Raw genomic sequence first — 16,278 nt, forward strand, 5'->3', positions numbered from 1 at the left:
ATAGGATAATAATTTCAGGAAAGCACAGTTACTTATAAAACTGACAAATACGAAATCCAGACTCTTTTCCTTCTCTCAAATTGATTTTGAGTGTCCACGTTTTGCTAATACTGACATGCCTAACTAAATAAAACATTGTGTGACAGGTTCTCTGATGTGCGTGCTTTCTGTGGTGCTGTATAAAAGGGGAATTCCACATCTTATCAGTGTTTATAATATAAAAAACTAGATTCACAAGTATGTCATTCTTGGTGTTAGCGTGTCCTGAGGATAACGCGACATTTCAGTGTGAGAAATATATTTAGACATCTGAGAGTTTGGGGTTTGTCATGCCTTCTCCCAAACCTTCTCCAGTTCATTCACTGTTGTGGTTTAATGCCCAGGTTTGAATTTGCTTCTCAGTCCAAACTTAGATCAGGTTCTCTTTTCCCCTCCAGCCTTTTGTATGACCTGCTTGTGTAGGTTGTCAATGAAAGTGCAGAAATTAAAACGTAGAGGCTGCGTACGGAGCAGGTGTCAGGAGCCCTTGGAACTAGGCCCGCCACCTGCCAGCAGCTCCTCCTGGGACCTGGGACAGTCACGCAACCCCCTTGCTCCCAGCTCCCCTGTCTGTGACACAGGAGGCCTGGACCACATAATCTCAGGTTCTGACGTTTGTACCGAACGTTACCGAACCTCCTGCTCCTTTTCAACAAGCATGCTTCTAACCAGCTGCCAAGACCGTTGGTCCTGCACACACCGATGAACAACCTGGAGAAGAACATGGATGACCGAAGCGGAATGCGAGCATATTGAATACCTGGGTCTCCTAAGTTTTAACGTCCTGGGTTAAGGGAAGAAGAGCATGTCTGTTACAAGTTGATGGGAGGTCATTGTCCATGGCTACAGGGTGACAAGGCATCTAGTCGCCTTCTTCCTGCACTGGTTTGCTGGCTTCCTTAGGCCCCTTGTCAATGGGCCCGCCTGTCACTCTGGCCTCGTCTTTTATCACAGGCTGTGTGTAGGCCGGGGTGGCTTTGGGACATGGGCACCCCAGGTGGGCTAATCATTGCTACTCCCTCAATTGGGTGCTGTTTAGATTGTTTACTGTTTTAGATGGGAGACGAGGGACTGCTTAGGCAGAGGTGCAGTGGGGACCCCTTGTACAGAACCATTCCTCTCTGACTCCAGTGTTGCCCAAGTATTCAGAGAAGCTAAGGCCGTACGGTTAACCATCCATTATTTCTCAAGTATGCCCATCCGGGCATCCTGCTGCCCACCTCAGGTAACTTATTCACGTGTTCTTTGCAGCCACCGAGTATTGTTTTAGAAAGGAGTTCTCATAAATGTAGTTTTCCCTAGCACGTTGGATTTCCAGGGATGCTGTAGCACCCCTAGGACTTGGTGCCCCAAACCCTTGGCCTGCTGCCACCCAAGCCTTTTATGCGGCTGTGCCCCAGCTATTGTGAGCTGCTTGCTGCTTCCGGAACTCACCGTGCTCAGAGGAGGATTTATCCTGAAGCTAACGAAGCTTCGGTTTCAGGATTCCGTCCAAGGTCCTGGGAGGGACTCCAGCAACTTTATATTCGTAACTTTGTATTTTTTAACACGCTCCTCCTCCGATTATACAGACTTCAGGCCTTACAAAATCTGGTTCCATCTGTGAGCATGCTCCCTGTCATCTCTGTTTTCTCTGGAAGGAATCGCCCATTCACCCTGACTTCTGGCTAACTCATTTACCTTTTAGCGTCCTTTAAGAAGTACCCCACGCTGCTGAGTTCCTTCATTCATCCAACATATTTATTGGGTGCCTATGCCATGCTGGGTGCTGTTCTAGGTGCTGGAGAAAGCAGTGAATAAACTGGAAAAGTCTGTCCTTGTGGAGCTTGTAACCCAATTGGGAGGAAGTCAGGTTCATTCTTGTGGGTCAGACACCACTTTGTGGGTTCCCACTGCTGGTAGTCATTGTATTCTAATGGTTCACACATGTGTCTTCCATCTGGATTGTGAGCTCTCTGGGGAGGGTGGGGTGGCTGTATCCTTTTTATCGTGGTGTCCCAAAGACCTGGCGCAATGCTCAGTAAAACTCTGAAGAGAAGGAACGTATAACTGCTAATAACATTTGCATGTGAGGAAGAGAGGCAGCTATAATTAGAGGCACCCTAACTATAGGAAAATGAGGATTCTTCCTTCAAGTGTGACAGCTTCAAGAAGGCCTTGGTGGGAATATGTCGTGAGATTGTGTGCGAGAGAGCAGTAGAGGCTCATGGGGCCACACTGATTATGATGTGGTTTCCCAAGCCCCTTCTTATTGCAAGTCATATTGTCCCCTCCCCAGCAACCGTATTGGTGTCTTGTTGGCAACGCTGACAAGTGCACTGCTTTGAAAATGGGCTAAGCTCCCTGAAAGGTTTTTACCTCAGCTGATCAAGTAGCTTTTATGGCCATGCAGAGAAATCAAGGAAGTCCTAAATTCTTCATAAGCAGAAACGATGGATTTCTTATTTCTTAAAATAGCATGCTCCAAGAGTTGCCATTTCCTTAGTTTGCTATTTTAAGAAGTGGCATTTAGGTTTTAGCTTGTGTTAATTATCGGAGGCACAAAGGCAAGAAATGACTAGAAGATCAGAGGAAGCTCTCATGTCAGAAGGAAGAGCAGCGGCATCTGTAAGCCTTTTTGCTTAGCTCTTCTCATGATTTTCGAGGTGTGTTTGGCCAAAACTGAACTCATTTGTGGGCTGACGCTTTCCAGGTCTGCTGGATTCCAGAGGAATCTCGTTTTCCTGGCATGGAGAAGATTCCCTGGTGTCTGATTGCCTGTGGATCTGGAATTTCAATTTGCGTGAATGTTGAGCTGCCAGACCCACAGCAGCAAATGCTCCAGGAGGGAGTGAGTTTAGAAAGCCTGAAAGGGAGGTTAATGGGAGGGCAGGTGGGTCCTGCTCTTTGGCGCCTGTGGGAACTGCGTGATCACCGGAAGTTTGTTTTGCTGTGTTGCCACTGCTTTGACCTGTAGAGAGGGATGGGTGGGGCCTGGGAGTCAGGGGCTAATGTGTGCACATGTCCCCATGCTGTGGAGCTCCTTCTCCCCACCGTTTGGATCACGTGGCCCTGGCTTCTGGCTTTGCCTGTGGGACTCCTCCATGGAAACCAAGGTTTTGATTCTCTGTTAGAAAACCTTCTGTGGGACCTGAGCCTCTCAGACTCTGCCTCTATCTTCTCCCCTGGGTAAGCACCACGTAACCCTCAGTGAGGAGTATCTCTTGGGGTTTACCGTCTGCCCCTCTCTCCTCCTTTGGAATCTTCGATCTACTTCTCTCGTGGAGCTTCTCAAATGGGAATGGGTCTGAAGTGCCTCTCTGTGCACCCTGACCCCCCAATTGTTTTTCTCAGTCCTTCCAGACACAAACTTGATCCGTACTCCTCAATTCAGTTTATAACGTAAGCATCTATTTATGTTTCTTTGGGGCTTAATCCCTGAATTCCAGTGTCATCTCTGTTTATTATTGTACCGTTTCCTCTGTCTTTGGCCTTTTGTTTTCCCTTCTTTGTGAATGCCCCTACCATTGTTGTCTGTTTCATTTCATATATTCCTGGAGGGTGTGGGAAAATTTTTGTAAACAGATTGGAGCACTCGAAAAATGAAAAAATCTAAGATTCCTCTCATGCAAGCAACACATTTAATTATAATAATAATAATAATAATAATAATAATAGCAACGTTTATTATGTGCTTACCGTTTGCCAGGTTCTGCCAAGCATTTTACCTTTATTAACTCTATGGAGCCTGGTAACAGCCCATGTGCCTGCACGACTCAGCTTTCATAACCACACTGGCCACACTGCCTTCAATTTGATTAACATCTGTGTGGTTTCTGTGGCCTATCCAGGTTTTGTGACGAATGAAGCTTAGAGTTTTGGGGGCCTTGTTTAAGAAAAATAATCATAAATACAAAATAAGGCATGGAAGTGAATGTTTAGAATTTAAGAAAATAGCACAACAAATTTCAAAAGCTAACTCAAACCACAAACATCAGGAATACAGGAAAACAACACATTTTTATCAATAACTTCTTGACACAATTCAGAAATACTTTCTTCCCCTACATTTTTTAGCTTCCTCCTATTATCACGTCTTCATATGAGCATGGTTTGTATTATTCTGTATTGCAAGGATAGACCATTTCATCTTTCCTGCTGCATGAGTAATCAAACTTTGTATATCATAGTCGTTTAGAGAAGTTTCTCCTAGCTTTACAACATTTGGTAACATCGCGTAAACTTTTAGGATTGGGCAAACCTCTATTCGGTTTCTTTCCTGTATGAGCTGTGTGATTTGGGGGCATTCTCAGCTGGCACAACAGTGACTCTCCAATGCCCCCAGGCAGTTCTGGGGCCAAGCGCCTCGGACTGTGTCTTTCTTGCAGTATGGCCCCCGTGCTACACCTCCGTGCCCTGAGTAATGACCCTGGGTGGACTGACACCCTGGGCGTGTTCCTGCAAATCTTCCTCGTAAGTCAAGATGCTGAGCAGCAGTTGAACTGTATGGGAACGTGGGGCCTGGTGAGGGGTCCATGCCAGTGAGGGGCATTAGGCTTTATTAACCTCACAGTCAGTATGTGTCTGGGTCCTGGGCTACATGCTGACGGGGGTGGGGGGGGCCAGGGAATGAGACCTGGCCCTATCCCAGTGGTCGAGGAGATGTGCTGTTCACGGGTCCTTTCCATGCAAAGCAGAATGAACGGCACCCTAGGACTGCTACTCACCAGGGTTACAGCAGTCAGAGGGGGGGAAAGCTCCGTGGTAATGGGGGCAGGGAGGGGGTGCCCCAGTTATACAGCCAAGTGCTGCACGCCCTGGGGCTGGAGCAACTCTGTTTTAACTTCTTTGACATACTTGCCTGTGTACGATTTGTTTGTCAGATTCTGCTGCTAGAATAAAACATTTGTAGGTGGCTGCCTGAGGGGTAGTAGGATTGTGACAGGTGCAGAGGTGTGAGGGCATGACAGGAGCAGCTTTGAGTCAGAACTGGTGAACTGGATTGTGTATGGCATGGCCCTGGGGCGAGAGACGCCCCACAACCACTCATCTGCTGCCTCGCAAGCAGCACTGTGTTGTCAAGGAGTTCAAAGCTTTGCCCACGCAAAGAATTCTCTCTTCCTTCAGCCCTCGTGAAGCATCAGTCCTTGGTGAAGTGAGGAGACTGCACAGCCCATGGACAGAAATGGGCTCCACCTCCTCCCTGAGCTCTGCATGTAACTCCAGCACCTCTCAGCGTATCGAATTAAGTGTTGACAAGCCTGCCTCTTCCACGAGGCCAGGGTGTCTTCAACTCAGTTCTGTGGCTATTCTCCAGGGAATGACACCCCTCCGCCAAACTCTCTGTATACAATTTCGCAAAGGAAAATGTCTATATATTTTTTGGGGGAGTGGGCCCAGATTCTCAAAGGGGCCTGTAACCCCAAAGAGGTTAAGAAGCTCAGTGCCTCTCTGAATTGACAAATTCCAACACAGTTCCTGGAGCCCCATTCTAGACCCGGGCTCTTCAGAATCCCCTGGAGAGCTTGCTCAAGCACAGACAGCGGGTCCCCACTCCTGGAGTTTCTGCTTCAGTTTACTTTTGTGTCAGCTCAGGGTATGCTGCCGCTGCCGCCCCGGGGACCTCACTTTGAGAGCCACTGTTGGAGTCTGCTGTAAATTAAAAGTACCACATCCTCTCTGATTTCACAATAACTTGAGAAATGAACGTTCATAGGTAGGGACTTTTGCTCTCCAGACGGAAGAGAGAGCCGAAGGACTTGTGTATATGGATCGAGTTACATTGTTCACACCCTGTGGAAGCAACGTAACCACGCACTGTACCAGTTCTGAATGTCATAGACTCCAGATAGCTGAGCCCCGTCATGCTTAGAGAGACACAGTGTCCTTAAATATTTAAACTTCAAACTCATGAATGCTCTTGTTTCAAACCATGGTATTTCTAATGGCCTTCGAGCAGCGCTATCTGCGACCTTTGGACAATTTGGGTCTTTCTGGACCCAGAATCTTTCTTGTGACAATAGAAAATCAAGAACTCAGCTCTTGGAGGTATGTCACCATGGAGGAATTGAATTTAGGCACACTGAGATGCCTTTAAAAGCAAGTCCGTGTGCTAGAGCTGTACTAAGCCTCTTTCTTACCCAGGAGCAGGGGACTGGCAGTCTGGGAACTAGCCTAATTTCTCTTACTGTTAGTGTGGTGTTCTGTTACTAGTGACACTATGGGGGAGTCAGCTGTGCCCCAAATCGTGTGACCACTTGGGAAAGCGTCGTGCAGCTGAAGAACAGCGAACAATGTAAGTAGTGAATCGTCAGTTTAAAGAAGAGGAGACAACAGGCGGCTATGCTCTGAACCCACAGTGTAGCAGGGACGGGGAATGTGACTTCCCCCGGACCCACCTCAAGTCTCCCAATGCCCTGTCTGCTGTCGTTTTGTCCTGTATCTTCTTTTCCTGACTTTCTCTTCCTCCTGTGTTTCTTCTCCTCTGCGTCTTCTGCCTGTCCCTTTTGTCTCTTCCTCCTTTTTCTGTCTTCCCTTACCAATCTCCATGCCCAGCCTTATCTCCTCCGATCCCTTCTTTCTTTCCTCCTCCTGAGGGCCACGTGTAGAAGGGAGCCAGGGTGCCAGTTATTTGTATTTGAAGCAAGAGCTTCGTGCCTCGTTCTTAATGTAGGCAGCCGTGAGTCCCTCGGGGTTTACGCCTTTTACTTGGAGTCAGTGGTTCTGTCTCAGAAGGTTCTCCCTGCCACTGCTGAGACCCCTGCCCAATCAGGTCCCTAAGGAGTCATTTCATTAAGTGACCTAAGGGTTTGTACAAATTTCAAATCTCCACAGTCCTTGAGACCAAAGAAGACAGACTTGTCGTTCTTCCATGAGATCTCCCTGTGGTTGGAATCAATCCCAGGGGCTTTCCTGATTAGCCTGCGTCATTCATATTTAACAGAAATGTTGGCTTATGAATTCTCCACACATTTACTATGGTTGAGCAGTGGTGACCCAGAATATTAAAAGGGCAGCTTGGAGAAGAAAGCGTTCTGTTGCACAGAAGACTGCGTTCTAATCGTGCTGGTTTCTTGGTGGGATATTCGGGCAATTAGCTTAATAACTCGTTATCCTCAGTTTCCAGTCTCAGTAAAACAGAGTGATGTTTTCATGCCTCCCTTTGGTGTTAAGTGGTGTTAAAAGATAAACAGGGGCGTATTAAACATTGTAAGAGTTTATTTGAGCAAAAATTGATTCAAATCGGGCAGCACCAAACTGGAAATGGTTAGGAGCACTCAGCTGACAGCGCTGAGGAGAGACTTATGTAGAGAAAAGGCGAGAGCAAAGGAAAGAAATTATTTGATTGACTACAGCCTAAAGCCTCGTTGGCTGTTTGTGATTAGTGGCCCTTAGTGTTCTGATTTTGTAACCATGAGGCATTTACAGGCTTAGGTTTTCATTTGCTTACATGGGCTGCCACAGCATTCGAGCCCCCCTCTGTCCAATGGCTTTCTTGTTAATTTAACAGTGGATTAAATGCGGTCATCTGTGAAAACACCTTAAAACTTACACACTAGCATACAAAAGCAAGATAATCGTAGTATCTATAACACTACATTCTGTCATCAAATACTTCCAAGCCACCTTTGGGCAAAAACAGTAATTCATCTAATTAACAAAAACACTATTTGGTATGCCAAATAAGCTGTTGACTTTAAACCAATAGACAGCCAGGTATTTCTCCAGCAGAATGGGTTTATTTGGGAACGACAAAAAATTGCAGTTCGGGACATGTGGTCTAATAGGGACCCAAGTATGAGTCTGGAGGAACAAAGGAGGGAAATGCTCTTTCATGGACTTGGGAGGGGCTGTGTAAACAAAAGTCAAGGCACTGGCTGAGTATGTGTCTGGTGAGGCCCACTTCCTGGTCCATGGGCAGCCCTCTTCCCACTGTCCTCACATAGCAGGAGGGACAAGAAAGCTCTCCGGATCTCTTTTGTAAGGGCACTAATCGTACTGATGAGGTCTCCACTCTCATGATCTAATCACCTCCCAAAGACTCCACCTCATAATACCATCACACTGGACATTAGGTTTCCACATAGGAATTTTGGGGGCGGGGGAACATTCAGTCTGTGCAGAAGCTTTTATGGGCCAGACTTGGCAGTGGCCACATCCCTTCCACTCATATGCCATCGGCCAGAAGACACTCACATGGCCTCACCTAACCACAGGGAGGCTGGGAAAGGTAGTTCAGCTGTATGTGGAAGGAAAAGAGATTTAGGGAACATGTAGCAGCCTCAGTCACAATGTCCAATTTAGATGCTACACGTCAGATGTCTATATATGTATATATATATATATAGCCTATATTGTCATTTTTATATATACGGCATTTGTTGAAATTATGACTATCATAATTATTCTTTATTATGCTTTTTTCTTAATAGTTTTAAAAATAATCTTGCTGTGTGTGTATGTGCGTGTGTAGGCCTATTTTAGCACTTGGCATGCTGTGCTATAGTTAGATGAATATGTGTTTTTATCCCTGACCTAGATCAGGGATAAAGACTGGCAAAGACTGGCAAAGATGAAAGAGACTTTTGCTTAGAAGAATAACTTCGGAAATCGTTAGCAAAAGCATGTTCTCTCTTTTCTTTACCCACTTGTTTGTTGCCTCTTTCCTTTGCTCAGTGCATGGCAGGGGTGGCTCCCTCTACCCCCTGAGGTTCACCCACAAGCCCTGGTTGAAGGAATACTTTTTTTTCTCTCCCCGCTTGCCTGGTTTGGGTCCAGCGCACAGTTTTCTATGTCTAGGTGTTATGTATGTACATGGTAGATATTTCAGGATAGGGGTATTTTGAGACTCAGAGGTGAGTTCCATAGCGTCTTCGGTGGAATAGTGAGCCCTGTGGATGCTTTAAGCCATGAGCCAAGGCAGGGTGGTCATGGCTGGAACCACTGTGGGCATCCTGCCTTTGCTGCCAGACCTTGGCTGGAGCCAGAAGCAGGGCAGCTCTGGCAGAGCCAAGTGCTTACAAGGGGACCTTAAGGGTGGCTCAAGACATGAGTGGGAGTGCCACCAGAATCCATAGCCTCCTTTGTGCTGAAATAAGGGAACAAGTATGACTTTCGATAGACAGAGTGCCATTAAGTGTCTTCTGTTCCTTTGAAAGCAACTTTTGTCTCTTGTTTCAGATTCTTACAGGTAGCAAAACTAACATTCTCATGGTAGCAAAGTTGGAAGATACAAACACAGAGTAGAATGTATAAAGTCCTTTAATCTTCAGAAATTGCCTTTATCCATAAGAATGTTTCAAGTGCTTATCTTTTCACGTTCCAGGCAAAGCCAAAGCTGATTGAGCCACTTGACTATGAAAATGTCATCGTCCAGAAGAAGACACAGATCCTGAACGATTGTCTTAGGGAGATGCTGCTCTTCCCTTATGATGACTTTCAGGTACATGACTTCTAACTCTCTGTACGTAGAGCCATGGGGCTCATCGTTACAGACAATTGTTTTCTATCTGTTGAGTTATTATTTGTTTAACTTAGGATTTTTAAAAGATGAAAAGATGGTAAGAGGAAACATTCTGTCATTGTATTCTTCCAGGCATTCTTTCATGAGTTGATTTTTTAAATGGTATTATTTTTGCATACATATGCAGATATAAATATATATGAATATGTGTTATGTATATATATGTACATATATGCAAACATGCCTATGTATATATATATAACACATATATATATATATAACTTCCCCCCCCCCCAAGCATGTGTGTGTGTTTCATCTTGAATAAAAGTCCTATTCTCTGGGCTGATGTAATGCTCACAAGTGCACCCTATATCTTGTGAAAAGGAATTGAGGGTTTTTGCCGAGTGCCTTAGAATCTTAAAGATGGGATTTGCTGGGGAGCAGTGGAGGATTCTGTCATGGATCCTTTTAGAATGGCACTTTGGGAGACTGCGTGAGAGAGGCTTTGAACTGTGTGTGGGCTCACCAGAGAAGTGTTTAGGGGTAACCAGGTATGTACTGACTCCTACCTCTGGTGCAGTGGCAGGTGCTGTTTCTTGGAGCTCAGTAGCTTTCAGCAGAGGACTCAGCACAGCTCCTGCTGTGAGCTGCACTCTGGATTGTTGCTGAAAACCTTTCAGATTATGGTCTGTGCCTGAGTGCCCACAAGAGCTTTGAGGCTGGTGAGGGAGTGAGAATAACATTCTTCCTGCAGGAACCCCATATAGGGGTTTTAGCTGCCCGGTAACCTAGAGTTACCTTGGCCTATTTGGGGATTCTGGTTACTTCCTTCGCTCTTCATGCTTTCTCCTTCTCTACCTCCATGCTTCTCTACCTGAGGCTATTACTATCCAAGCCCTGTCTTCTGTGAATTGAGTGCCTTAGTTTTTTGGGTTTTTTTCTTCTCTTTTTTTAAAGCTTCATTGATTATTTGTTATTTAATTTAAAAAGCACTACATACTTATATTTTAAAAAACAACAACAACAACAACAACAAAAAACCCAGCAGGCACTGTTTAAGTACTTGACATTAAAAATCTCCCCTACCACATTTTTTTCTAATCCTACTCCCCAGAACATAACATACTATATACAGTTCTGTGTACACTGAACTGTCTTTAGAAACTTCTATGTTAATAACGATTGTTAAATTATATTCCTTAAAGTTTCCCCCCCCCACCACATAAGAGACTCCAGTTTATAACAAAGGTGAGAGTTTTCACAAATGTTCACTTTTTCTAACTTGTTAAAGGTACACGTGGAGAAAATGATTATTTTTCAGTTCTTTCCAAAAAAGTATAAGGATTGCCATGGAAATGGAATTGACCATTATTAGTGCAATGCTGCTGCCAAAGTATGCTCTGGGGTAAATGGTTTCAATTCATGCCTAAAAATACACAATGTTTTAAAAACTTCATTGCATGAATAGACTACCTAGCTAAAGGACAAATGAATGGAAACCTCAGAATGATGCTTTTTGCCTATGATTTTGGCAACAAATTAACATGAGAAGTTAAATCAGATGATTACAAATTGTAATCTATGTTGACATACTTTTCCTGTAGTGCATTCCAAGGATGCTAAAGGTTATCTCAGGTCTCTCTGAACATGAAGTATGTGTTCTTCTTGTTATTAATTAGAGTAACAAAGTTATTTCAAGTTTTGCAACCTAGAATGTAAAGTTGTATTTGCAGCCCTGAGATAAAGTGACTTAAGAAGCAAACAAACCAAAGAAACAAGATACAGTTAATTTACTTTCATTTTTTATCCCAGAGACAAAGAACCTGGATGTTTAAACAGTTGTAGAATCAAGTTATTGAAACTTGGAGAAAAACTCCTTTATCCTATTTGCCCCTAACTACTTCTCTGGGGACACCAGCACAAATATTCTAGAAACGGCAAAGAACTCACTAACATTTTGCTGGCCAAGATTGAATGAGCAAGTGTTATTTTCTGTGTTTGTGGAATTTTTCCAAAGATTAAGGAGCTTGAATTTCAGCTTTGATCCTCATCACAGTGATTGTGATGGTTCCTCTTTAAATTTGGATGCTGTTATTTGTTTTCTTGGAGACTCCCAAATTCTAATCAAGTAAGGCCATTTACACCACACAGAGTTTTCTTGCTAATTTGTCTTGGTGATTTTAATAACTGTCTAGTTAGCTGAAGGAGCAAAATGGTCTTAGCAATGCCATAGATTCCTCTGTCTGTCCCTGATTTTTTTTTTTTTTTTTTTTTTTTTTTAGACAGCATAGAAAAGGAATTATTGTTATATTATTAGAGGCAGAGGAAATATTCGATCAGGGGAAAGTTTTATTTCATATGGAAAAAAGATATCAAGTTGGTTAGCAAATGGATCAAATAAGGAGCAAAATGCACGCTGGGGGTTGATTTGCAATACTATACTTACTAGTCAAACAATATTAGTTGAATATTAGAATGTTATGTGGAGTTCTGTCAAATATATTCAGGACAATGGTTTTCTAAAACAAATGTAGCTAGTGATGACACACTTGTCTAGCTCTTGAATAGGACATGTGTTGATATTGGTCACCTCCTAAGGACATCTAAGTGTTTTCTGAAAATGCATCTTATGGAGAGAGTTGTTTGTGGGATGTACTTGCCCAAGGGTGGGAGAAAAACACCTGAGAGACATGAAGTAAATGAGGATTTTAAAAAGCAAAAGGGTAGTTCTCCACCATCAGAATACTGGTGAAGTATAGTTTTAGGGCCAGGGACAACAATGCCATGGCTAGTATAGCCCTTACTTGCTCACTACACTTCTTTTTCAGAATCAGACCTTGGCCCTGGTACTTCGGGGTCTCGTCTGTTCTGCCTCTGCTTTGGCTTCGTGGTTCTCCTTGCCAGCAATGTCGTCTCTTCTTTTCCATCCTTCCAGAACCATCTCACCCTTTGGAGGCCACTTCAAATCCTATGTTGATTTTCTGCCCCATTCTCGCAATGCCTCTGCTGCTTACTGCCGACACTGTGCACATTAATACCTAAGTACATTGACTTGGGCCTTTCACTAATGGCTTCTTATGCTTTTTGTGTTCAAGTGTCACCACCCATGCTGTGGCCCTGAGGAAGGCTCCGACACCGTGTTTGTGCCTCTCTAGCCTCTCTAACCTGTGTCTCTCTAGCCTCCCACCTGTGCCTCTCTGGCCTCCCACCTGTGCCTCTCTGGCCTCCCACTTGTACCTCTCTGGCCTCTCACCTGTACCTCTCTGGCCTCCCACCTGTGCCTCTCTGGCCTCCCACCTGTGCCTCTCTGGCCTCCCACCTGTGCCTCTCTGGCCTCCCACCTGTGCCTCTCTGGCCTCCCACCTGTGCCTCTCTGGCCTCCCACCTGTGCCTCTCTGGCCTCCCACCTGTACCTCTCTGGGCTCCCACTTGTACCTCTCTGGCCTCCCACCTGTGCCTCTCTGGCCTCCCACCTGTGCCTCTCTGGCCTCCCACCTGTGCCTCTCTGGCCTCCCACCTGTGCCTCTCTGGCCTCCCACCTGTGCCTCTCTGGCCTCCCACCTGTGCCTCTCTGGCCTCCCACCTGTACCTCTCTGGGCTCCCACTTGTACCTCTCTGGCCTCCCACCTGTGCCTCTCTGGCCTCCCACTTGTACCTCTCTGGCCTCCCACCTGTGCCTCTCTGGCCTCCCACCTGTACCTCTCTGGGCTCCCACTTGTACCTCTCTGGCCTCCCACCTGTGCCTCTCTGGCCTCCCACTTGTACCTCTCTAGCCTCTCACCCTGCCCATCCACCTCCATGTGCACATAATCTCTCCCCACTGGGTACTAGAGTTGGGTACTTTTGGCTTCGTTTAAAATTAGTAAAATTATTGTGAATATTAGGTAGTTTTCTTGGATTCAAGAAGTAAATAATGAGTACCATTAAGCACATGGGGAAATGCCAGTGACTAGATTTGTAAGTTTTTGCCTGATCAATGACTTGATTTGGTGGAAGTTAGATAATTTCTGAAATAAAAGAATGGAGGTGAAACAGAGTCTTAAAAGGCTTTCTGATGACTGACGAACCTTTATTGTTCTCAAAGTTTTGTGGTCTCATCAGTTTTTCTTGACATAATCTGAGACCTTATTTTCCATGGGTAAATTGTAGGTAAACTTTACTGGGCAATTGGAGATGATAAGTTTTATGATTTAATTGTTTTAGATCAAGAAATGTAAGATGGTTTGTTGCTTTAGAAGTAACAATTCTATGCATAACTGAAAGTAATGCTCAGGAATCCCCCTTTTCCTGTCGGAGACATAAAATTCAGTGTGGGTTTGGCCATTTCCAATCATGATTCTTCAAGGGAAGCCTCTTACCAGATGATGCTGGTGACGGTGACATTTTTAACTGAATGTGAGGGTGTTGCCATCAGGCCACTGTGTCTACAGCTGGTTTTTTGAGCTCCTATGTACCCTGGCTTTTTAGATTGCTTAGTAATGGTAGAGCAGCTGTGTAAAGTGTTGGAATATGGAGAAGGTAGTAAATGGTAAAAAGATGTTGGGATGCAATTTATGGATACTATTTATATTTTACAAACATTAGACTTTGATATGTGCTATAAACTAACAAGGGAGAGAGTGTGTATGGAAGGAGTAAAAAGAGCATGTTGTATTCCACTTCTGGGGGTATAGCCCAAAGAATTGAAAACAGGGATTCAAAAGATACTTGTACACTTACGTATTATGTTCATAGCAGCGTTATTCACCGTAGCCAAAAGGTAGAAACACCCCATGTGTCCGGTGCATGAATGGAAAACAAATGGTGTATCTATACATTGGGATTCTACACAGCCGAAAAAAGGAAGGAAATTCTGACATATGCTACAACAGGGATAAACCTTGAGGACATTATGCTAGGTGAAGTGCTTCTACTTATATGCGGTACCTAGAGTAGTCAAATTCACAGAGATAGAAAATATAATGATGATTGCTTGAGGCTGGGGGAGGATACGAAGTTAGTGTTTAATGGGTACAAAGTTTCAGTTTTGCAAGATGAAGCGAGTTCTGTGGGTGGATGGTGGTGATGGTTACACAATAATAATATTCTTAATGCCACTGAACTATCCACTTAAAAATGGTTAAGGTGGTAAATTTGGTGTTATATGGCTATTTTACCACAATTTTAAAATAAAGAGCATGTTGTTACAGGATTTCTCTACCATGTGGGTGTGAAATTGTTGTCATCCTTAAAGTAGTGTGTGAGTCAGGATGAGGAATGATTTTTCAGGTGCTCTTCCTACTGATCTTTTATGGTGTATTATCAAGGTCAAATTGCTTAGCAAGAGAATTTAAAAGGAAAGATGGGAGTATAAAGCAAAGATTATTAATAATTGGCAATTCTAGAAATTTTCACTTTTGGAAATGTTTAGATACAGGAGAATCCTAAAGTGTTCTCAGAGTTATGCAGAAAAATGTGGTCAGTCCATTTCCCTTTAAATAACATCCTGATTTTTATTTTTCCTCTGTTTCTTTTCCTCTTCTACTTACATGAGACTGATAATAATCTACAAACCACTGACCTGAAAAGGAAGCCAGGCCCCACTACTTACAAAGGGCCTGGAAGTCCCTGATCTCATTTCCCATCTGGTGTTTTTTTTAAGGGAATTTTTTTTTAACAGTGTTTTTCCTCACTTTTTATTATACGCTGCCAAACAAATAATCTCAACACTTTGTTTTGGCCTTTTTGTTGAAAAGTGTTCTTTTGATAAATTCCTCAAAATTTATATCAGTCAGAATTCACTGGCCAACAATGTAACTTTCATGAACATTGTGGTTTTTGGGATGTTAGTTCTTGTCTATGGTTGAAACTGCCTGAAAAAATCTGCATAAATAATATTTCTGGATTGATAACTGGCCAGACCTTCAGGGGATGAGAATTTTAATTCTAGTTCAAGTAATGCCTTTTACAGAACACAGTGACAGGTCATTCTTTTATGATCAAACATGCCTCAAAAGGAAGGCTTGTTTTTTAGATAGCGCTGATCAACTGAGTTGAGTACATTTACTTAGCTTATAGTTTATAGTTATACTACTTGTGCAAAGGGCTCACTCAGCCTCGTAAGATGCTTCGGGATGTAAATATAAGACAGGGTTCCTGCTTTCAAGTTGCTCAAAACTTAGGAGAGGAGATAATTAATATTAGTCATCAGCAGGAGAATGTGCCCAGCGTCACGACATACATGAAGTCCCATGGGCATTTAATTAAGTTGGACGTAGAGGGACATTCAGGTGTTAAGCACCCTTCAAGTGTTGGAAATGCAGAAGTCCAGTCTAAGAGAGAAGCCAGGGTCCTTGATCTGGGTGCACCGAAGCAATGTGAGACAAAACAGTTGCCAGTGAGATCAGGGCATGAGATCCTCGTGGGGACGAAATCTGAGGGAGTGCCTTCACGTGGGAGGAAGGGGGGTGGGACGTAGAGACAGAAAGTAAGAAAAGAACTAGGAAACGGCGCGGTTCTGGAGAAGGCAGGTCGACAGGCAGACTGTCGTATACTCCTGTTGATGAGCTGGGGAGAAGGGCTCCTTAGAGGCGGTGAGCAGGGCACCCTTGACGATGACGGCAAGGTTAGCGTGACACAGTAGGAGACAGAGGGAGTCAGCTGGCTCAGGGCAGTAGTAAGAGTTTTCACCAGGATTGGGGACACCTGAGAATGGGCTAAGAAGGGGAGTCCAGGAATGAGGAAGAGATTGAAGACGCAAGGTATTATGAGGATGTGTTTTGAAGCAAAGTGCTGAAGGGGGTCTACTGGGATGGAAT

The 16,278-nt window shown here is 44.2% G+C and overlaps 1 protein-coding gene across 47 annotated transcripts in view; it reads left to right on the plus strand.

The window, feature by feature from the left end:
* Positions 1–16,278, plus strand: part of DOCK9 (dedicator of cytokinesis 9) — a 260,331-nt gene that overhangs the window by 108,568 nt on the left and 135,485 nt on the right. For all 47 annotated transcript variants that reach the window (XM_081046542.1, XM_081046528.1, XM_081046527.1 and 44 more), the window contains exon 2: positions 9,344–9,460. In XM_081046542.1, the coding sequence (XP_080902668.1) occupies positions 9,344–9,460 (117 nt within the window). The remainder of the gene's footprint in view (positions 1–9,343; positions 9,461–16,278) is intronic.

Source organism: Rhinolophus hipposideros (genome assembly GCF_964194185.1).
Source record: "Rhinolophus hipposideros genome assembly, chromosome: 4".
Lineage (NCBI taxonomy): Eukaryota > Metazoa > Chordata > Mammalia > Chiroptera > Rhinolophidae > Rhinolophus > Rhinolophus hipposideros.